The sequence below is a fragment of the Microcebus murinus genome, chromosome 6, assembly GCF_040939455.1.
Source record: "Microcebus murinus isolate Inina chromosome 6, M.murinus_Inina_mat1.0, whole genome shotgun sequence".
Lineage (NCBI taxonomy): Eukaryota > Metazoa > Chordata > Mammalia > Primates > Cheirogaleidae > Microcebus > Microcebus murinus.
In genome coordinates, this window is record NC_134109.1 from 73,837,528 (window position 1) to 73,861,343 (window position 23,816).

The 23,816-nt window shown below is 41.2% G+C and overlaps 1 protein-coding gene across 5 annotated transcripts in view; it reads right to left on the minus strand.

Annotated features, from left to right (window-relative positions):
* Positions 1-23,816, minus strand: part of RYR3 (ryanodine receptor 3) — a 505,145-nt gene that overhangs the window by 309,833 nt on the left and 171,496 nt on the right. For 2 of the 5 annotated variants that reach the window (XM_076004227.1, XM_076004230.1), the window contains exon 4: positions 17,333-17,353. The exons of 2 other annotated variants lie outside the window; for them this stretch is intronic. In XM_076004227.1, the coding sequence (XP_075860342.1) occupies positions 17,333-17,353 (21 nt within the window). Of the gene's footprint in view, positions 1-45; positions 23,347-23,816 lie in introns of those variants that run through there. One more of the 5 variants, XM_076004229.1, reaches the window with a different exon arrangement.

Sequence of the window (23,816 nt, forward strand, 5' to 3'; positions counted from 1 at the left end):
GCTGCTCTACCAGGCAAGCATGGAAATGAGACAGGTACCGCTTACCTTCCTTTGAAACTTCTCAGAAGCGTTCAGAGAGAGAGAAACAAATGTGATGTAGCTACAGCCTAGCAACAGAAAGGCAATGCGGTGGGCAGACATATGGTCACGTTCTGTGCCGTGCAATCTTTCCCTCTGAGGCACGTGTGCCTTCTGCCCACTCCTCTAACCAGGTCCTTTCTACACAGATCTTACCAAGGACAGCGAGCTCTGAAACCCAGGGCTTTAAAAGGGCAACCAGTTATGCAGAAATAGATCCTTCAGTCAAAAGACCATCTAGTACCTTTTCTGCTTCACCAGGCAGCTCTCTGGCTATTTGCTCAGGGGCTACCCAACAGTGGGAGAGGGGGGCGTGAGAGGAAGACAAGGCCCAACATGAAGCTGTTTGTGTCTTTTCTTATTTCTTCCCTTAATCTGATTCACATATTACCACACTGAACCGAAGAGGACATGATATAAGATAGCACTATAATTTATTCTACTCAGAGGTGAGTAGGTAGCATGGAAAAAAATCTACAGAATATTCTAGAATTTGTTGGCATTAACATTTCTAATCTCTTACCTAAGTCTCTTCTCATCGTGCTAACTTATTCTCAGAAACAGACATTTTTTGATCACAGACTCCTTTCAGGAGAACATATTTGAGCATAGGCCCACCCCTCCCTAAGCACACATAAAAAGAGAATCCAAAGCTTGAGACAAAAATTAATTATGAAGAGGAATTCTAGCATTTTCCTTCTATGCAGCCCATTTTATTCAGAGCTACAGACCAGCAGACCAAGGGCTGGCTTGGGGTTCTGCCCCTCACCTGTGTCCACCTGCAACCCCAGCAGTGAGGTGAGTGGAGTGGAGGAAGGGGAGATCAGGTGGTGTGGAGGCTAAGGCCCTGAGTAATGCTATTTCCACTCTATTTGGATTAACAGAATCACTCTGTCAAAGAGATGGTTTTTCATGTCATACAACAAGCCTAAAGAAAAGAAAAAAGATAAAAGTGGTATCATGTTCAAAAATAGCTGGTAACTAAATATAAATGCGACTGTGCTTTTTTTCCCACAGCTATAGAGATATTTAAGTATTCTCCAGGCTTGGCTTTGATACTACACAGGAATTACAATGCTCTTCACAATATTTCCAAATTTCTTGAAATAATTTGCACTAACTTTAGTTTCTGTGTTTACAAATGTGTCAACAGCTTACGTTAAAATTAGACATACTAAATAATTTTCACATCTTGTCAATCTCACCAAAATGGGCCCTATCCACTTGTGTTATTACAAGCTGATTGATGGTTCCCAGCGGCTTACATCGTGGGTGTATGTTCCTAAACCAGTCCTATGTCTCACAGTGAACTGCTGACTAAATGATATCTCCTACTGCTAACCGTGGGTCACGCCTTCCTCCAATTCTTCTTTGTTCCTATCAACTCTGTAATGATAAGTAGCAAAAGAGTCAAAAGTTGCTGACCCCAAAAAGTGGCACGGAGCAGCTTGTGCTTCTCTTCTTTGGCGCTCCTAGAATCATCTCTGGACCCTCACACCTCCCTTACTGATGTGCCAACAGAAAAGCAGAGCGACTGAAGTATCTTCCCACCCAGGACCTAATGGGAAGTCACCGTGCAGTACCCCCGAGCCTTCACCTCCCAAATCTTCTCTTCTCCGAGGTGGTGGTTCTTAGGGGCTGGCGTACGTCGAAAGCGCCCAGACTCCACTCCACACCATCTGCTGCAGTTGGCCTGTTGTGTGGCCTGAGAATCTGCCTTTTTAACACGTTTCTGGCAACACTGATGCTGCTGCTGGTGCAGGGCCCGTGTTTTGAGACCCACTGCTTTAAGAGATCAACTCCCAATGCTAGAAGAGCAGAGCAGCTTTTCCTGCAGAAACTTTGGCAATTAGCATCATGGTGATCGTCACCCTTGGGCGCACACCATGCATCAAGCGCTTTATGCACCGCCGTAATTCATTCTCAGCAACTTTTCAAGGTAGGAGTGATGTCCTTCATTTTGTATGCCAGGAACATGATGCTCAAAAGAAGGTAATTATAGTACCTTATGTCTCACAGCTGATGTGGAGGTGGCGGGATTTGAACTCAGGGTTAATGTAAGAACCTGAGATCATTTGGCTCTACTGTTTATAGTATGCTCATTTGGTTGTGCTGTGCAAAACCCATGTGCAAAGTGCCAATAAGAACAGGAAGATACCTCCTCAGCTGCCTCACGGAGGTGAACTGATGCAGCTGGGACTTAATGAGCTCTGACCATATGGCAGGCACAGAGCTGTGCCAAGTGTTACACATGAATCATGGTATCTTCTCAGCGCTGCAGAATGACTATAGCAATCGACCCCATTCTACAGTTGTACAATCTGTTCCATTTTACAGTTGCATAAACTGAGGCTTAAATTGATTAACTTGCTCAAAATCGTACAGGTTCCAAGTTCAGAGCCAGTATTTAATGACGACAGGGGCACTTAACTACAGCTATACTGTCTTTCTGTCATTTCATAGGGAAGATTTGTGAATAAAAATCATGCTACGGATGGAAACGGCATGCCTGTTAGAGAGGAAAGACAGTGTTGGCATGGACTAGGAGGGTAAAGAGGGTGTCACAGAAGAGCTGTATTGAAAGGTGGCCCACAGCGTGCTGGTAGGACTGTTGAAATGACCGCACAGTGAGGAAGAGGAGCACACAGGGTTGAAGGCCTGGAAGGGGAAGAATAAAACGCACATGGGGACTCACAGCCCATCGGCTGCTCAGCGCCAGGTGGGCGAACAGAACGGTCGGAAACATGGTGGGATGCAAGCGAAGGGCGGTCAGATCACGGATTGCAAACACTGCCTGACTCAGTGAGTGGACTCCGTTCCACGGCCAGGGGATCCTGGAGTAGGTTTTTGAAAGGAGGGTGTCACAATCAAAGCTGGACTTCGGAAGGGAATCCTGACTGCAAAATGCCGGAAGAAACGGAGGGGTGAATGAAGCCCTAGAGGCAGAAAAGATCCACCTCTCCTTCTGCTTCCATGAGACAGTGGGAGGGGTGGGCAAACCAGACACCTTGGGGTCATCCTTTCTTAAGTGACTTATTTCGACTGAATCCGAATTTTACAGAACAAATCCTTTAGTTAAAGGGGATGAAGCAGAGAAAGATGAAGCTTTTCTTGCCTCCTTTGGTGCATAAGAAAGAACAATCTTGAAATCAGAAGGCCCCAGCTTCCCCACCCAAGCTGCCGGCGCCTCCTAACTGCTCCCCGTTCCACCCCTCTCCTTTCACAGCCTGAGCTGACATGGCGGCCACAGCCATCCTTTGAAAACGGCAGGTCACATCACATGACTTTCCTGCTCAGCGCCCTGCCCCTGGGCTTCTTGTCACGCTTAGAGCACAAGGGCCCTAAGGCCCTGCATCAGGGGTCAGCAGATTTTTCTCTGTAAAAGGCCAGATAGCAAATATTTTAGGCTTTGTGGGCCATATATGATCACTGTCATATAGTCAGTCCTCTCTCTTTTTTAAAAAAATTTTAAACATCCTTATCAAAATTTAAAAACCATTCTTAGAGGACTGCACACAAACGGGCTGCAGGCTGGATTTGGCCTGCTGGGTGTAACCTCCCAATTCCTGCCCTACTCTGACCTGGTCCCCTCACACTCTGTAGCTTCACCCGCCAGCATGCTCTCCCCATCACTCCCTCTGCTCCAGCCACACTGGCCTTCCCCTAATTTTTAGATAAGTGTGCTCCTGCCACAGGGCCTTTGCACACATGCTTCCCTCTGCCTGGAATGCTGCTCCTCCAATTTCTCATGGTGAATTTCTACCCTTTGCATAGTTCTGGGCTCAGCTCTCTCATTAGAGAAGCCTTTTAAATGAATTATTACCCTTACTTTATCACATTTTTTATCATCTCTCATGGCATTTATTATTTTTGATATGTATCTACCTTCTCTCTCTCCCTAGAACATAAGCTCCATGAGTATGTTGTGTCCTCCGCCTTATTAATGTCATTTTTATCAGTGGCTGGCACATAAGAGGTGCACGTGAAATATTTCCTGAGTGAATGAATAAACAATTGGACGAGGTGGTTCTTTTGTCTTCATTGTATAGATACGAAAAAAAGCAGCATAGAGAATTTAAGAAACATTCCCATTGTTGGTTTATAAGCAGTGAATGTGAGTTTGAACTTGAGTCTACTCTTTTCACTATTTGATATTAATTCTAGAATAACATTCCAGGAAAGATGTGATATGCTACGTAGAAGATCATTCCTGAGAGGGGTCCAGACTTCGAGACCCTGAGAGTTTATCAGGATAGCAGTCCCATCTCTGCTAGGAGTAACCTTGGCTGTTACCATTGGCAGAAGAAGAATGTTTATTTCCATCTCATGGGATGGGGGTGGGTCAGGGGAAAGTTGGTAAAAGGTTCTGAGGCCATGGCCAGAGGAAAACTGTTCCACTAGATCATTAATTCAATCATCTCGCCTATAATTTCAAGATTAATTTTCGTCACTGACATTTCTTTCGGTAGTTCCCAGAGGACACAGCCTCTTAGCAAGATAAACCAGACATAGCAACTAGAGGGGAGGGCACTGTGCTTCTAACCAGCCACACATAAGTGTTTCAAGACTGTTCGATCTCTAAGCCACCTTCTTTTATGGTCTGGGACCCTAAATTCCACTCTGGGGGTCCCAGGATCTAAGAAATATTTCAAAGCCCCAGGAAGGCTCCTGGCTGAACCTAACATAGTCTACCAAGCTTCAGGGGCCATGTTTCTGGGTGGTCTTGTGGGATATGAAGTCATTTTCTAGATGTGGATGTGTGTGCTTTAATTTTCTCTTCTTTTCACACCTCACTTCTGCTCCACTCTTTCAGGCTATCGAAGAAAGAAAGGGGTCTTTCTAGAAGGTCACAGAACAACATTTCCTGAATAGACTGGAGACTTTGTACATTACTCGGAATGTTTGCATTTCTTTTGACACAAGTGACAACTAAATAAAAACAATACCCTAAAAAACAATATCTAACAGTAGATATAAACAAAAACAAGTAAATTCAAAAACAAAAACAAGTATATTCAGTTATAAAATATAACGAAAGATTCTGCTCATGATTGCTAAGAAATATTAAAGTTTTAGAAATTAGGTGAGTGAAACCTTCAAAAACACAAAACTCTATTGCATAATGAAAACACAAAACTCTATTGCATAAAATAGAATTTGATCTGATGAAATAGAAAGGTGCACTTTGTTACAGAATGAGAATACTAGCATTTGTACATTCAGAGTCTCCTAAATTTAACTTATAGATTTAATGTAATTTTCATTAAAAGTCAAATAGGATATTTGAGAATTCAACAAAACTGCTATAAAATTAATCTTGAAGTATAAACAATAAGGAACTTTTATCTCAAACAGGACCCATATTTTAGTAAATGTTACAAAGCAAAATTAATTCACTGTGGTACTGGGTCAAGAAGAAGGAGGTAGCACAACACAGACAGTTCATAAACAGATGTGACTATATGAAAATGTAGCATATGATAAAGCTGATTTTCAGCACAATAGGAGTCAGGCAGGATTATTAAGTACATATCTCTATGATATGTGAGCAGCAAATCAGAAAAGCATTCAGTAAGATCCACAGACACATAGAAAGAGATTCTGGATGGATAATAAAGTTAAATATTTCATTTTAAAATTAAATTCTATAACAACTAGCATGTGATAGAATAAATAATCTACATCCTTTACAGACTTAATGCTTATCCACGCTTTGAAGAAACAGATATGCTTAGAGGAAATAAAAGATATGATTTTTCCAAAATTGCTGAACTTCAGCACAATGGAAACACCAGCATTCAATAGACTACAGACAGGCTTTGTATCACGATGACAAAAGGGTTAAGATCTCATTGAAATGTAGGAAAAAAACAGGCCTCAAGAAGTAGGCAAAGAATATGAATAAATGATGCATATCAAGAAAATTAAAACATATGGAGAATATTCTATCTCTTCTAGTAATAAAAGAAATGACACTTAAAGCAACTTTGATATATCATTTGACGTCTACAAAATTTGCAAAAGTGGGGAAAAAACTCAATGCTGTCAGAGTTGCAATTTAGCTGATATGATCCTGTGCGAGGTGGCATGAGTACAACCCTTTTGCAAAGCAATATGGTAATATATAAAAAGGGCCGTAAAGAAGCCTATAACCTTTGCTGCAGCAATTCTACTTCTTGGAACAATTTGAGAGAATCAAAAAAAGTATGCACACAGCTGGAATAAGAGCATTATAATGGGGGCAACAAAATAAAAAACTTGGAAAGAACCTAAATATTGCCACCCACCCCCAAATTATCTAGTAAATCATGGGGCTTCTTCAGGATATTCTATCCTGTAACCATTAAGATGACAATGACAGAGGCTATGTAGAAACAGAAAAGTGTTTATGCTAAGTAGAATACAAAATGCCTTCAATTATTTTCATAGTTGCAATAATGATAAGGAAACCTATAAAAACAAAATACCCATTTGGTTGGTTGCAGGACCATTAAACTCTTTCCTTTCTAAGCTTTTCTATAACAACATTATGTCATCATCTCAATGAAAAGTGTACGTGTGTGGGGCGACACCACCACATTATATGTGTTTAATGAAATGGAGTGCTATAAAAGTATTTTTTCTATTCCTTATGCCTTCAGTTGCTCATGGGTATGATTAATTTGCCAGGATGCTCAGTAAATGACTTTACCCTGCTGAGTGGCAGATGGGGACGCATATCTAGCATGCATGCTTTAGGCACTGACTCTCCTGGTGTCGCATGAAGAACCCAGAGAGGCAGCCTTTATTCAAGACACCTGAACCACTCTCCTTATAGCTCCCTCAGGCTCAGCACCAGGCCCCACAAGGACTCGCTCCTGCTTGGGTCTCAACCCACTGGCTCCTCTGCCTGTCATGGACTCTTCACTTTGGATCCTGTTCTTATCTCAGGGAACTTGGTCCTGTACTCTTCCATGCTTCCCAAAGGCTGCCTCACCCAGCTGTGAGATTCCAGGTCCACCTTCCCCACCTGGTCAGCAGATCACGACCTCTGGCCAAACTCTGAAGACCCCAACAAGCAGCCTACTTTTCTAGGAGGAGTGGACAGACAGGGCTGGACAGTGTCTCTCTGACTCAGATGACACTGAAGGAATTGATGGGGCGTCTTCCAAACAGGTCTTGGATTGTAACTTCCTAGTAATAGGGATACTTTTTCCTCTTTAATGACAGATTAAGAAGGACTTTGTTATGGTACATTGGAAATTAGAAAAATTAGCCCAGGGGTGGAAGAAGTACATGCACAGATTAGTACGATTTGTAATTAAGAGTCAGAGCCAGAAGTTACTACACTGCAGACATCCTAATTCCCTGAAATTAGGTGTGAAACCCTGAAGAGACCAATGAGGGACACTTAACTTGCTTTTACACCATCTTTTTTGGATCAGATAGTCCACTCCTCAAGTGGGTAACTGCCAAATCCTGCTTTCCCTGGGCTGAACAAAGATACTGCCTACCTCCTCTGGCTCTCAACCTTGGCTATAAAATACTACACAAGAATAAGGCATCATTGTTTTAATTTGACACCTTGATTTTCTATATGTAATGGGATGGTTAATATCAATCTAAAAACAACAGAGGTGCCTAAACCACTGATTACAGAAAGCTTCATGAAGAGGTTTCCCCTCTAAAAAATCTTTCGAGTGAGTCTGGGGCAACCCAACCAGGACCGTGCAGACCCTTAAGATAAATGCATTTGAAAGAAGGCTACATCCTTGGTGTCTTTCATGGGCATCTTGGGATATTGTTAAAAACCAAAGTCATGAAATAGCATTTTAATGAAATTCAGAAAAGAGAAGGAAATGCAACATCTGATATTTCCACTTCCCCAAATTCAGTGATCATGGCAGTCTGTCTTGGTAAGTCAGCAGTTGCCATACTGAAAGGACAATCCCAAATGCCGTAGGCTATAAGGCACAAAAGGGTATTCCCTCTTCCCTCAACCAAATAAAGTTGGCTGTGTTTGGTGGCAGGAGGACCTTTGGCAGTCACTGCTCCATCTGCTACTGTACTCCTGTAGGGTGACCTTGACTCTAGGGAGCCCTACCTCCTACACCCACAGGCCTGCCTTCTCCCCAACCCCTCATATCACAGGACAGAAGAAAAGAATGCTCTAAAATCAGTGCTCAGTGAGGCTATTCTCCTTGCTTTATTTTTTAAGTATATAAACTTTGCCACTAAGCAAAGAAAACATAGGCAAAAAACAATCCATCCTGTGCTACCCACCACGGAATGTCAAATTTACCATTCTCATGGTTGATAATTTATTGAATCCAGACAATCCTCTCTTTTGCAAGTACCCAGAATTATTTTTCCTGGATGAGAAGGTTGTGCAATCTCCTTTTTGTTCATGTCATTAATTTCACAGTCACACGGAAGTATTTCAGGACAAAAGCATGAAAGGCCAGAGCCTAATTTGAGAAGCTGTAAATTCTAGGTCATGAGTATGATTTGCAGTAAAAAGTCTGCACAGCAATGAGGTAGTCTCTTCCAGAAACCTATCTACCGGGCTTCTGTTTTACAAAACGTGGCCCATGGGGTAAAGTCTGAGAGGTGGCTCAAATGGGTTGGGTCCTGCAAGAAGGTGCTGTGGTAACCCAGAGTCAATTCTTTCCTGTGGGCCTTTAAAGCTGGGGGAAGGAAGAGCCCCTACATGGTGTGGACAGAAGACAACTGAGTACTCACTTGCTCTCCAATCCTTTAAAATAAGAGCTACTGACCCATGAGAATATATATAGATTTGTGCAACTATTTCCCACCTCTTTGTCTCAATCCACAATGACTGGGGAAGAAATTAAATGACTCTTTGAGGTTTCCACTAGGCCTGGGACTTTATAAACCACTGCTTCTTCACTAAGGAATAAAAGGTGCTATTGGGATGCCTCCAGATCTGGTACAGGGCCATCCTGGACACACCTGTGCTTTCCTTTGAACACAGATGCCACAGAGGAGCTGGAAAGCCAAAATGGCAGCCCACACACACGCTTCCCATCATAGTGTCTTTTAAAAGAACAACTTGACAGGAGATAGTTGTCAGGGTATTAATGACATTTAGGTTGATGACAAGTATACTTTGCAAAGAGATGAGGCAATTATTTTTCCTCTGGATTAATTTTCCCTTCTTTCTTCCATAGCTAAAAGACCAATTTCCAAGAATCCGACATTGCCAAGTTCATTCTTTATATTAAAGGACCCTGGTCAGCCAAATTTGTTTTCCAGTCACTGTTCTGGTTTTTGTTTGAACCACCCATACTCCTCATCATTCATCCAACCTCTGGTGACATGGTGGACCAAGGGCTACTTCAAGTCAAGACCAAGAGCTCTACCTAATTATTTCCTTTCACCAAATGTAACATATGATGAATATTTCCTACAAAGAGACTAACATTTAAAAGATGAGATTACCTTGACATGAAAAATTGAACACTGTCTCTAATCTACTATTTCTCTATTTTAAAAAAATCAGTGTTCATTCTGGGATTTACAAATAATAAAATAGAAGTTTTTTTTTTTTCTTTTTAGTCATAAAACCCCTGTTGAGTACTAACTACCATGTGTAAACATCTCTACCCACATGGGCTATAAGGCAGAAGGTCAAATTGTATTTTGTTATCTGATCCTTCTCCCTCTTTCTTGTACTCCTTAAACCTGATTTTTTTTTCCCTCCCAGATGTCCTATATCAATCAACCTCTATTTTCTTCATCCCTCTATCCTTGTTGTTCTGGTTCCAGCTATGATCTTGCAGGATGAAGACTGATTCATCCTGTTCTCTCTATACCCACATAATGAGCCTCAGGCCAAGTTTATATTCCCAAGCAAAACAAATAGCTTGATTTTTCCTTGAAGTATATGAAGTGACCTTGGGTGGACAAGCCGATCCTCAAGGCTCCTGTGTACATGGAGGCCTGTGGATGGGCAGAGGAGCAGGTGCCCCTAATACTTCACACCTGTGCATGGACCATATGCTCTTCTGAGAGCAATGACATCCTTCTTCTGAACCTGTCATGGGTTCATTCTAGAGAAGTGGCCCTCAGTCCTAGCTACAGATCAGAATAAATAGTGAAGCTTTAAAAATGAACATAAAACAAGAAAAAAAATTCTGTAAACACTGGGCCATTTTCACAAGATTCTGACTCAGTGGGCCCAAGGTGGGGCCCAGGCTCCCAGGTAATCCTGATGCACAGCTAGGCTTGACAGTCACCCCTCTGGGACTTCCCCAGCCACGCTGCACCCTCCACGCAAGTAATCAGTATGATGCTTATAGTCAGCAAGTACTTCTCTTTCTCAGAACCATCCTTTTGGGCCAGTGATTGACTTTCATTTTAATATTTCTCTAGAACCCCAAAGAAGCAAAAAACAAACATGATTTCTTCCCTTTGCCCTTGATAGTTTAGGACTAATGTTTGACTCTCCCTGCCTCTCTCTCAGCTCTGCCATCATGTATATGATAGACACAAATCCCTGTTATAAAATCTGCATGTGGTAAGGATTCCAGATAACCCAAGCCTAACAGAGGAAGGGTTCCAGGCCAACCGTGCTCACCACCAGATCCACCCATTTTCACATCATCCAAGGTCAGCTGGATCCTTTCCTAAACTGCCACATGCACAATCTGAACCTCCCTGCTCACCTGTCTGGACTCTACAGGCCTGCAAAGAGGTGGAGTTAATAGCAAAAAACAAAGCAGGTTAGGAGGAAAGGGACTTGCACTATTTCTGCTCTTACTACTGTGGTCACCCTTCTCTTGAATTAGTCGCCTTTGATTTTATGCTTTCACTCTGGTTCTTGTGCCTTGCAGATCCGCAGCCCTTAAGGGTGCACTTTGGCATTCTGCATTCTTATTTACAACATTCTACTCTTCTCTTTGTATCTGCAGGGTCTGGAGGTCTCAAAGCAGTTTTGAGTTGTCTAACCCTTGGAAACTGCTAGTCACACAGCTGCTTTCCAAAGCCCACCTTTCAGAGGCCTGGCTTAGATCCAAGTGTTCCTCCCATCCACTAGCTCTTCTGTCAAATGGAAAAATAAAAGCTAAAATAAAAATGTCTCCTCTACTGATCCGTGAATGGGAGGCTGGGACCCGAATGGAGTGAGCACCATCTGATGTATTTTCTTCCCATTGTGCAGGGAGCAAATTTACCACTCATGGGGAGGATGACCTACTGGGGCTGACAGCACAACCTGGCTTCCCCTGAGCTGCAAGACACTGTGGAGGCTTTGTGGCATGGGACAAAGGTAATAGTGAAAGTAGCACCTGCAGAGCTCCTGTGAGAACAGGAGGAGGAGGAAGAGAAGAGGAGGTTGGCTCAAAAACACCAAGCACAGTTCGCAGTTTGAAAAAAAAAAATCCACAAAATTAATAAAACTAAATCTCAACCGTGTTGATGTTTGCCTCCTTCAATGGAAAGAGACAAAAAATAAGTCAATTCAGTTCCCAGGGGGTTAGCAGTTACCATTAATGTAACGTGATGACTTGGTGACAAAAAGAACATTGTCACTGATCCAGGCTCTTTCCACTGGGAGAGATCATGTTGACTAGGAATGATCTTCAGAAACCTGAAGTAGCCAATCTATTATCTAAGAGCAGCAGTGTGTGATGGTCCCCAGTGAGAGGGAAAGCCAGAGGGACAGACAGACTGACTCGAGCCAGCGCAGAGGATACAAATCGCTGGCAACTGTATCACTGCCCAGTAATCAATACGCATCTACGGCTGTTTATGCAGCTTGAAGAATCAAAAGATCTTCCTTGACACCCTAGAAAACTGTGCCATCAAACCAGAGGATGGAAAAGACACACAGTAAGTGCTCCATAAATGCTTTTTAAATAAATGAATGGAGAAAGGACAAGCACAGTACAACAGAGCTAAGGACCACGGGAACTGTGTTATCTCAAAGAGAAAAAAATAATTGAATAAGCTCTCATATTTAAGTAAGGCAGAAAAAACAAGGGAGGCTAGAACTATACTAGAACTTCCATTGTGAACTTTAAACTCATGTTCTTCATAAAAGTTAAGTATTGGGTCTCTGTTTGCCACTAAGGTGATTTAAGTAACCTCTCTCTGGTATCATGCTTTCTCCTCCAATCTCAGCCCAACTGAGTTTGTTTTGAGCCTGGTCATGCTGGGGGTAATGAAATATACATTCCTAATGCCAGAGTTTGGTTTCTAATATTATCTCTGTGAAAAAGGAACTAGGGATAAAGAGTTGTCCAATTTCATGTTTTGTGATAGAAAAATTAAGATGGAACTGGGCCACCTTGCTGCTGGCAAGGAAGCAGGGTGCCCTCAAAGATGCCAGTGGTAATGCTAAAAAGGTTAATTCGAGCTCCCTTGGACCAAGTAAGGAGGATGTCAGCATCTAAGAGAAAATGACGACTGTAATTTGGAACACGGTGGTATTTTGAAAGAGATGTGAATCTAAGATGATACTAAAGCAGAAATGGGTGGCACATTGTGCCAAATGGTCACTGTACTGCCTATGGGAGTTTCCGGTAAGTAGAGTGTTACAGCAGGGACTCTTAGTTCAAATTATGACACTCCTATTAGAAAGGCTATTTAGAAGGTGGGAGAATACTGGGTAATGTGTTTGGCTCTTGCTACCAATTTTGTTAACATGGTGACCCAGGTTGCAGGTTGCTCCTTATTGGTGAACTACCATGGTGATAATTTTTTTTTTAAAGCCAATCTGAAAAAAATCACAGGGGCTCCATCCAGCACAGAATGGTGCATGAGTTTTCATGGTCACAAAACTCATGGTCTAATGTCAGCTGGATCTCACTTTAGGGAAGTTTGGAAACACTAGGGACAGCGTATCATCTGACTCAGCATTCCTTTTGGTTTGGAACCCACTAGGATTTGTAAGGAAAAATGGGATTTGACCTAAGACTCTTTTCCTAGACCAAGTGAGCACATTTAGAGTAGACATTATAGATATGGGAGTCTTTTGGCTTAAAGGGATAAATGAGTGTTAAAAACAGGATTATTTGGAAGTGGATACATCTGAGTTTTGTGCTAGAACCAGAGGATAATTTAAAGTAGCCCTTATTGAATGAAACATGGGAGAAGGTGGAATATAGAAGCCTCTTCATTATTTTAGCACATTTTGCAAAATGTAGCAATTGAGACATCATTCTTCAGAAGAAGGGATGGAAGCAATCGTTTATTAAAACATAGTTAAGTACAAGAAATCAAACTAATAGAGGCTTTTTATTTTGTTAGAATTATATTTTAGTAACAGTACCACAGGGGAAAAAGTAGTGAAATTAAAAAAGACACAAATAAATTCTTTTTATACAGGGGGATAAGTTTAGAAAAACAAGTATGAATGTGGAGAAATGCTAAGTGATATCTATTACATACACAAAGGAAAAAATACCAAGGTTAATAGCATTAAAATGAAGTTAATATATTTAGAAACAAGTATGCAAGTCACTGAGTCCTTATGGGTAGACGAATGGAGAGAGGGACTGGCAGAACAGAGGAATGTTTTGCATTCCCGCAAGCACAAAAAATTAGAAAAAAATTTTTACAATCCCTTCAAGTACCAAAGACAACAAACTGGTTAGAAATGCACCTGCTTGGACCAGGGATTCAGCACAGTGAACTTAGCATTCCTGGTTGCCCTGGGAACAGCTCAATGTAATAAAATCTAATAAAAAATTGCAAACGCAATAAACAGTGTTAGCAGTGGCCTACCTAGCTGAACTTGGGGAAGGAGACAGTAAGGCATTTGGAAGGGATTTGTGCCACAGGAAAAGATCGACTTAAGAAGAGGAACTAGAGTTCCATATAACCAGTTAACTTGAGAGAGCCTAGGAATGCTGCAGACCTGTTGTTGCTCCCACTGACTTTATCTGTATAGCTGATAAATCGAGGATCTGCACATCCTTGCTGCTTCGCCTGCTCTACAGAGTCCACGTGGCTGCCCGGAAGAAACAATGAACTGGGAAACAGCAGCTGCTCATTCTCCTGGTGACCCATGTCAACTGCCTGGGGTCAGAGAATCGTGACTCCTGCTGTTTAGACTGTTCCCAGGCCCATCGCTTCGCTCAGAGGGGGAGGTTTTAGGGATCAGCACCATAACTCTCTCTCTGCTTGATTGACTAATGATGCCTCGGCAATTACAATTCAGTTATCTGTACTCATGGAAAACATAAAATCTGTAGATTTTTACTGATTTGATCTTTATCAATTATCTGAATGTGTTAAATTATTACATGTACCCTGAGACTATTTGTATCAATAAGAAAATTATTTATAATAATCCGGAGAATTTTGTACTGTAGCAGTAATTCTGAAAAATTCCTAAAACCAAGTCATCACTTTAGAAAAATAAGCTATAAAGATGTGCACATAGTAGACAGAAAAAAACAACAATGTATTCAACTCACCTTTCTAATATCTCATCAAAGACATGAAAACAGGTATTTTCAAGAATGGTTCCACCATGAATTTCTAACTCCGGCCCTCTGCCCACCCAGAGAACAGGACTCAGAGGAGTTGGCCAAGAGGAAGAGGCTTCTAAAGCAAGTTCCCACAGGCCGTCCTTGAGAGGAAACCTTCACGGTACTAGCCTCACTGAGGCTAGATCAGCTCGCAATTTATTCTTTTGAAACATCCCATTCTCCTGCCCTCCCCCTTCCACCTTATCAAGGATGAGCAGTTGAGAAATGGCTGGGGCACCTGCCCCCAGCTGCAGGTCCTGAGATAGCAGCAGGTGACTCTTCTTAATGTGCTGGTGCCAATGCCTGTTTCTTGCTCAATAACAAAAACAAGAGGAGGCACAACTGGTGCCCAAAACTCAGAGCACTACTTCCCATCACAGAGATGAGACCTAGAGTCATCTGCAAAGAGAGATGTGAATAATGACAACCAACAAGGGCATTGACTATCCAGGTTTCACTAAGAAAAACTTTAAAGCAATAGCTTTTAAATCAAAACACATGTCTTGTATTTGGGCAAAACTACTGAGAACGTGGAATCCACGAGCTATATACAAGAACGGGTGTCATGAGTTAACAAGTTCAGGAACCAGTACAATTTCAACAGGAGCAAAACCGATAACATAGTAAGGGCATTAAAAAAACCAATTTTCCTGATGACTTATAAATTCTTCGTCATGGTTAGACACTGATCCTTGGACAGAAGTTAGGAGCCACTAATTTAGTTCAGAGCCCACATTTTGCAGATGGAGACAATAAGACCAATCCAGAAAGTGGCAGTGCCAAGGCCAAAATGTCCAGCTCCTACCTAGCCCAGCACTTTCCTCCCTCTCACCAGAGTGACACCTTGCAACGCAGAGAGAAGACTCAGCACCTTCCCCGTCTCCCACTTCACTACAAGCCCAAGGATGTGTATTAGCTGCAGGAGGAGACACCAGGTGACAAGGGAAGCATCTGCCTCCAGCTTTCCTCTTACTTTGCAGGTGACCGTTCTAGCCTTCTGCAGAGCAGGAGTCATTTTTACACCATGGGTCTCCTAAAGCTTCTTCTTCTTTCTCCTGCTTTCTTTCCATTGATTCCACCTTCATCATTTCAGCTCCTTTCTAACACCAGACAGTGGTAATCATAGGGTTGGGGTGTTTGTCACAGGGTTTTTACTCAAGTAAGGATTAAAACGCCAGCCGAGATCAGGGTTTCTCTAACACCAAGTTAATTTTTCTTTACCAGAATACCCAAATTTTATTAAACTTTCATGAAATGGAAATAAGTTGAAGTTTGCTTGAGTTTATTCGATTCTCCCTACAAATATATAATTTAAACTCTGGTAGTTATTAAAAGTGAATTACATGATCAAAGGGAAAGCATAATAAATAAACTGAAGGGCTTCTGTTCTCCTAGGATTTCTGAAATTCCAAATGTGCTGTATTTTTGAAAGGTAAGCAGGTGTCTTAAAACAAAAGGTTTCCCCTAAATTCAAATATCTTACAATTTAGAATTAAAACAAATTATCAAAAATGCAGCTGAAATCTGTTTTTATAACCTATCTCTGCCCCTCCCCCAAGTAAAGCTATTCTAGAAACATTCAGCAAAGCTCTTATCAAAACATCCCTCTCAATAAACTACCTAATTATTATGTGCTAGAGAAAGTTTAGACACCCTAATCCCTCCTCACCCCTCTAAGAAACTTGAATAAAGATGCTTAAATTTTTTAGAATTAAAATGTGAAAACCAAACACCACCAACAATAAAAAGCAAACACTTTGAGTCCAGCCATGGGCACGAAGCTCAAGCTTTCTAAGACAACAGGAATCATTATGACAAGACTATTCTAGCAGAGCATTCCAACGTCCACAACGAGAATGAAAAGAACTCCAGAGTTTGTGTAACATTAGTAAAGCTAAATGTTACCATGGTTGCAAAACACCACCAGGATCAGACAGGCATATTGATCTTAAACATGAGGCGCTAACTTCAGAATAATCCAATTTCATCAAAGAAAAGGCAAGTACACTAGGGCTGAAGCACTACATTCAGAGAGTGGGGGTATTTGAGAAAATCTGGAGCTTTCAAAATTCATTCTGTGGGTTCCTTCACTTGAAAAGGCTTCTCTACTCAGCATATGAAGAAATGCAAAAAGCTAGTTAACCTTAATGGTTATTCTTAACTGTTGAAATTAAACATTTGACTTTTCTGCTGGTTCACTTCTGGGATATTGCAAGAGAAAGGGAAAATAGCAAACTAGCTTTTTCCATTTTTATTATGAATTCCAGCCTTGTGGAGTGGCAGAGCTGGAGTTGCACAATAGCACGGGAAGAGGTCTGAAGCACCGAGAAGCTGGCATGAAGGCAAGGCTGCACACTTCTGCCATTTTACCAAGCACAAACCTATGGTCACAGGCCATCTAGACCATATTTGGAGGAAAAAAAAAAAAGAGAGAGACTTTGAAAACAACTTTCAATGTCTTCAAGGAAAAATAATAATAAGCCCATAGGCAAGTCGTTCTCCTAATTGCAGAGCAGCAGTAAAATGAGCTGCCTGGCAACGAGTTTCCAAGTGTGCAGCCACAGCTTATGAGACTGAAGTGTGAGGTGCGGTAGTGGTTTCCACGAGATTGAAGTATGAGGTGCGGTAGTGGTTTTTTTCCTTTTTTTTAATTGCAGAGGCACAAAGAATGGAAACTGCCCTGAACACTCACAAGTGAAAGGCTCATTTCAATACAAATACAGCTGGAGTCAGTTGTCCATGCAAAGTACATGTATATTAAGGAGTGAATAACGTACCCATTCGGAGAGGTCACTGAGCTAGCAGAATCAAAAACAAAACAGTAAATGGATATTTCAGTGTGTGCAGGTCTTGCTGAAAGCTTTCAACTTATATGAGGACTTACTAAGAGAAAAAAACCAGTGAGAATAAAGGGGGTGTATTTCCCACCTGTGAAATATTTTTGTTATCTTAGCTGGAAGTTAACAGTGGAAATATACGTAAAATTAGTTTTTTTTTCCCAGTATAGTGCTGATGTCATCAAGAATCTATAAGCAAGCAACATGCTGTATTCTAAGCTGGCTGCACTTTTTCATAATTACATTTATGTAAGAAAATTCACCTAAGAAAAATGGTCAGTACATCAGGCAATTTGGGATTTATTTTTCTTAGAAATACTGGAAATAATTAATCAATATTTTTCTTATACCCAGGAAGGTGTTTTATTACCATGAAGTAAGGTCTTCCAGATGGCACATTTTAACTAAAAATCATGTCACCGAAATGCCAACCCCAAAATGAAATGAGTTATTTATAGATATCTTCATAAATATTAGCAAGGAAACATTAATATCCATTACATCAGCATAAAATCCTAAAATCATACCATAACATGAGAAAGAAAAGCAGGGGAAGGAAAAGGGAAGAGGAAAGTCACATGTTTAATGACAATTTGGTCTGAGAAAGAAACACATTGAAACCTTAGTTTGGAGACCTATCATTTACAATAATATTTAATTTCTCCAAATAATGCCTGGCTCTTTGAGGAAAGAAATCCTGTCAAATATACAGGATATGTCCCATATTCTTCCATACGAAAATTTATAGGAGAATCATGACTCAAAAACAAAAAACCCTAAAATTACATAATTAACAGTGCTTTAGAGCTGCCATCTTGTATGTACTTTGGAAAATGCTCTTTGTCCACACTAAAGCAGAAAGAAAATAAACGCATTTATTCTCTAAATTCTACCTAAATGTATGGGAGCCAAGATCTCAAGAATAATAGCCAAGATAAACAGGCTGACATTTCCACAGACCTAATCTGTGATGGGCTATAGCCTGTGAGACACACCAGACAAGTGAGGCGGTGACACTTGCCCATTTTAACTTGGTACATTACAACCATCACAGACTGGGGAAAGGACATTTGCATCTCAGTGATGTTGTCATTTGGAGATGCTGAAACCGCAGCCCAGAGGTGGTGGTGGCAGTGGCAATGTTAGGACCAAATCTAACTAAACCAGTCTGTTACCAACACAGGCTGTCTCCCATGGGTAAATCTGTACGGTGAACTCTAACACTGGACAGATTTTAAAGAGGTTTAACAAGCATTTGCATGGAAGAGCAATTTTACCAAACAGATTTGTTACTTTGTGAATGTAAAAAATACTATTTCTGCAACAGGTGTGGGTGACCAGCCATTGATTAAAAAAAGGAAAAGGTAGCATCCCAAACTAGAATGTTGTTTTTTTTTTTCCTCACTTTCCAAAGAAAAAGCAAGGTCGAGTCCAGTGGGTTAAGAATTTAATGGTGTGGTGCCCTGCTCTTACCATTTAGGTGCCAGGTGGGGGGATATCTCCATGGTAACAGCCTGCAGGGCACTGGCCCTGGGTTGGGGTGGTCCTGAGTGAGGTCGCCAAGCTTGAGGCAGTGGCTTTTTACTAACCAGCACAAAGGAACTTTTAACACCGAGTGTGGCTATCCTGGTATGTCCCAGCTGCCCTAGCGGTAAGGCCACATGGGCACACCTGGGACATCACAATGTGAGCATCAGTGACTTTGCTCTTTTTCTGCAGAGGAGATCTCATGAACTATTGTGAAGTATGATCAATGCCTACTCTTAGACTTGACTCATTACATGATTTATTTCTCTTTTAAAAAATCTAGTATTTTAAAAGAATGTAAATGGGGATGAGGTTTATTTAGACTAGAGTTATGTACACAGTTCCTCCATCAGTTTGGTTCCCTCTCCATACATATACCCAAATAAATTCTCATTCTGAGTTTCTTCTGACAGTTATAAAGGGAACGCAAAAACTCAGAACGAGAGGCTAAATTGGAATGATGGTGGTACTCTATCATCCTGGTTCTCCACTATGATGTAGAAATGTTGGTGGGAATGCAGGGACCCAAGAAGAAAGAGGCAGGATTCTCCAGGGGTCCTCAAACTGCGGCCGGCTTAGGTCATTTATCCGGCCCGCCGGTGTTTTTGCCGCCGCTGCCTGTCCTGCTTAGCAGCCCACTCGCCCTGGGCCCACAGTGCGCATGTGTGGAATGTGCGGCCGCACTCTCCAACGGTCTGAGGGACAGTGAACTGGCCCCCTATTTAAAAAGTTTGAGGACCCCTGTATTAGCCTCTTCATTCTAGGTGAGTTCACACAAGATCTCTAAATCTGGCCATAGTCAGAGTGCAGACTTTACAAAAGGGGCTTCTAATTCCCTCATCAGCATCTACTTTGATTTGTTTTATCACCTAGCAGTGTCGAGGTAGATGCACCTTTAGCATATCCTTTTTTAATGATGTTGCCACCTGTCACCAAATTTTCTGTGGCTTTATAATATGAATAAATGTCCTGAACTTGGCTGCAAGGTCTCTCATAACATGTACTGTAAGGACCTTTACATGAATACAGGGTAATATATGTCTATGTTTCATTAGTCATGTGATGCCAGGAAATGACCCCTAGCAGTCATGGGCATATCATCCTCGGGCAGCAGTAACACGTGACAAATGTGCCACACCACACATGTGCATTTCTCTAGCAACTGTGCTGTGGGTAATATTCCCCACCATAAAGACAAGGGCAAACCCAGGAAGCCCACAGCTCCTATTTAGAGTTAATGGGACTGTCACCTAAGTACTATAATACAGAAAAAACAAAGAATTTCTCAATGAGGACATTTGTGATGAAGGTTCTTGAAAAAATAATACCTTTCCAGGTCACATTTCTCAATTCAAGTGAGAAGGCTGTGTATTAGCACACCAGATAGTTTAGCATCTGAAGTTAAACATGACCTTATGTGTTCTAGATATGGATAAAGTATAACAGTAACCTGGCAACCATAACATGAGTTCATTTTGCATTTATATTTCACCTCTTTTTTTTTAGTTGTAAAGTTCTGACATTGATGAAGTAAACTTTTAGAGAAAACCTTATCAGAAAGGGTACAGCTGGTAATTGTGTTAATCAAGGCCTTTCATTGCCATAAGCATTACGCCAATTCGTGTCAAAACCCATTTGGAGACAGTAGCCCTACATTTAACATGCCTCCTGGCCACGCAGCATGGGACTGTCCTTCCTTTGAGGCAGTTTGAGTATTCCCAAAGGATCCGTATGACAAGATGTGGACCAAAGACGACGAGAGGAACCAATACATATTTCTGTGCTCACAGGCAGTTGGAGACACTGATCTCATTTAATTTTCACCCAGTCCTATGAGGTAGCCTGCATTTTGAAGATGCAGAAAGGCACAGAAAAGAGAAATAATTTGCCCTGGGGGTCACCTGGTCCAGTATAGGCTGGAATGAAAACCTATCTGCTTGACCCTGAAGACTGAGCTTCTCTCACTACAAATGTTTCTTACTCTATTGTAACTTTACAGTCATCTCTATAGGATGACGGGATTGAGGGTTTCGAGGGAGACGGTGACATCTGTTTTGGCCTCATGTCCTGCTGAAGGTTGCTGGACACTCCATATGCTAAAGGTCCAGTCGATCAAAAATATGAAAATAGTATTTGCATGCGGCAATTTTACTTCAAAATTGGCCACGGTGCCAAGCATCTATCCCTCGGTAATTTTCCCCAGAATAAAAGGATAGGATAGGATTAGATCAGAGGTGAAATGATCCAAGGATGAGCTTAGCTAGGGCAGACTCTGAGAGGCACCAAACATTCTCTGCTCCTGGGTCCTCCCTCCTCCTCATTTATTCTCCTTCTCAGCAGAAAGCTGGCTCCCCCATACTGAGGGCTGTAGCTGAGAACATTTCAGTAATCAAAAAACCTCTCTGCTGTTAAATTTGGCTGGGCACCTTTGTTTTCTTTGTTAGTAATAGAAATTGCTGTAGAATTGTAAATCCTTGCAAAAGACTTCCGTACACTCATCGTGTGAATGAACAAACAACTGAAATAATTTTTTAAAATGCCCAGTTGCTACACAGCAGTGAACAAACACCACACAAGGAACCAATGTGTGACTAAAAGGAGACATTACACTCTTCAAAGCATCCCGGTTTGGTGGCAGTCATGATCATTAGGGGAAGTAGTATCTTTTTAAAATCAGAAAATAGCTATTTCCAAACAGAATGGGATGGCATGCAAAAGAGGCATCATCCCACTCAAACATCCCCAGAGAACCATTATGGTCTGTCATGATAACTCACTTCCTTTTTTATTTTTCCTCTTTTTCTTCCCTGCTGAATATTATCTTTTAAAATCAAATTAAATACTAATAGTCAATGTGCATGGTAATCACCTCAGAAAAGCAGAACAATCAGACTCAAGAGATTTATGTAAAAATAGTATTTCTCATACTAAAGGCTGAGAGCCCAGATGGAATTGAGAGAGAGTTCCAAGAGGTTTCTAGTGCCTGAACCTTCTGCCCAGGTATCTATTTTGTGAAGCCACCAATGAATAATAAAATAATATGATTTAAAAAGTATACCATCTGTGCTCCATTTCCCTTCTCAAGTCCCTTCCCACTCCAAGATCTCTAGTGAATGATAATAATAATAGTAATAAATGTGTCAAGATGGGAAATAACTATTAGATCGCTCTTATCTTCGGTAAAATAGCACAAAAAGGCAATATGACATGTGAAATTTCTGAATCTGACCCAACATGGTGATTTTTGTTATCCAATGGATATTAATAAAAATGTCATGGATCATGTATTTTGGACTCGCGTTTTCAACAAGAGTAAATTCTTCCAATAAGATTTCATGTATTTGTTTCTAAATATTGTAAATTATAGATGGATCCTGAAATATATGCCTATATTGATTAAACGCATGTTATAACATGCCTGGTAATTAAGGTAGGTCTTATTCATGTGTTCTAAAACTAAGGTTTCAATTTTATTAAGGTGGTCTTTCCATTCTATTTGGAAAATGAATTATTACTTATTTCTCTTTAAGACAAACCAAGTCAAAACTATTAAATTCTTGGCCACAAAGGAGAACCAGAATTTTTGAATTTACTTTCTCATCTCTAGGACACCCTGAACCACTCAAGCTAAATGATAAAGAAAAAGAACTATGAAATACAGTTTTTGAACAACACAAATGAGAGAATACTCAAATAAATAATTCTCTCTGTCTTCCAAACACGGTAGTTAACACGGTATCTCTCTGTCTTCCAAATTTCTATCCTGGAGCCATAAATAGCTAGGTCTAGTGGATTTTGCTTGACACTGAAAGTGGTGATATTTAAAACCAACCAAGTCTCTCTCATCAAAGATTTCTGTATATGATGAGACTTGAAAAAGGGTGATTGAGCTACAAAATTGTTTCACTAAACTGGAAATCTTTGAAAGTGTGTGGAAAACATGGGATGCTGAGGTCAGTGAGGGGAAAGGGGAAGTGAACCCAGATTGAGCGGAATGCTAATGAACAAAAATCTCACCTGTGTTAATGCCCTAAAGAACAAAGCAAAGCTAGTCCTAGGCATCTGACTAAAGCATATTATCATATTCTTCTAAACCAAAGAGTGAAGCAGCACAAATATTTAGTGTTAAGGATCCTAGAGATCTAATTAAACATCCTAATTTTATAGGTGAGAACACTGTGGCCCCAAGAGATTAGAGGACATGCCTGAGTTCACACTGAGAGTCGGTACATAAACACTGATTCTCTTGATTCCATGGTCACCGTCTCTTCTATCACAAATGAGACACTCCTGTATTACGGATGAGTTCATTTGAGTCAAGTAACAATAAACTGTGCAACTGGGTAACTGCCCATAGTTCCTACCCACAGGCAGTGTACTCTCCAGTAGAGGAGAATGAAACCCAGCTGTTCCTGCAGCTACTGCTGCAATTACAGCACAGAGTGATGAGAACCATGATAGAAAAAGTACTTACCATTGCCCAAGCAACAGACTGGTGGCATCAGTAGAGCCTTCTCTACTGATCTAATATCTAAACTGGTTCCTTGAAGGGTAAGTAGGGATTATACTAATATAAGGGAAGAAAGAGAGGAGGAGGAAATCTGTACCATGTGGAGGAAACAGCTGATATGCAGTATCAGAGGCGAAAGGGACTCAAAGTGAGGCATGTTTGAGGCAGTGAGAGGAGTTCGGCATGGCTGGGACACTGAGTGCTTGGTGGGATGTGATGAGAACTGAGGTGGGAAAGGTCAGCAGGGCTCACCAAGTCCTTAAGGGCTTTATATCTTGTTTTAAAATTTGGAATTTATCTCAAGGTGCTGGGAAGACAAAGGATTTTGAAACAGGGCACTGTAGAAATTGGATCTGCATTTTGGAAAGAACATTATGACTACTGAGT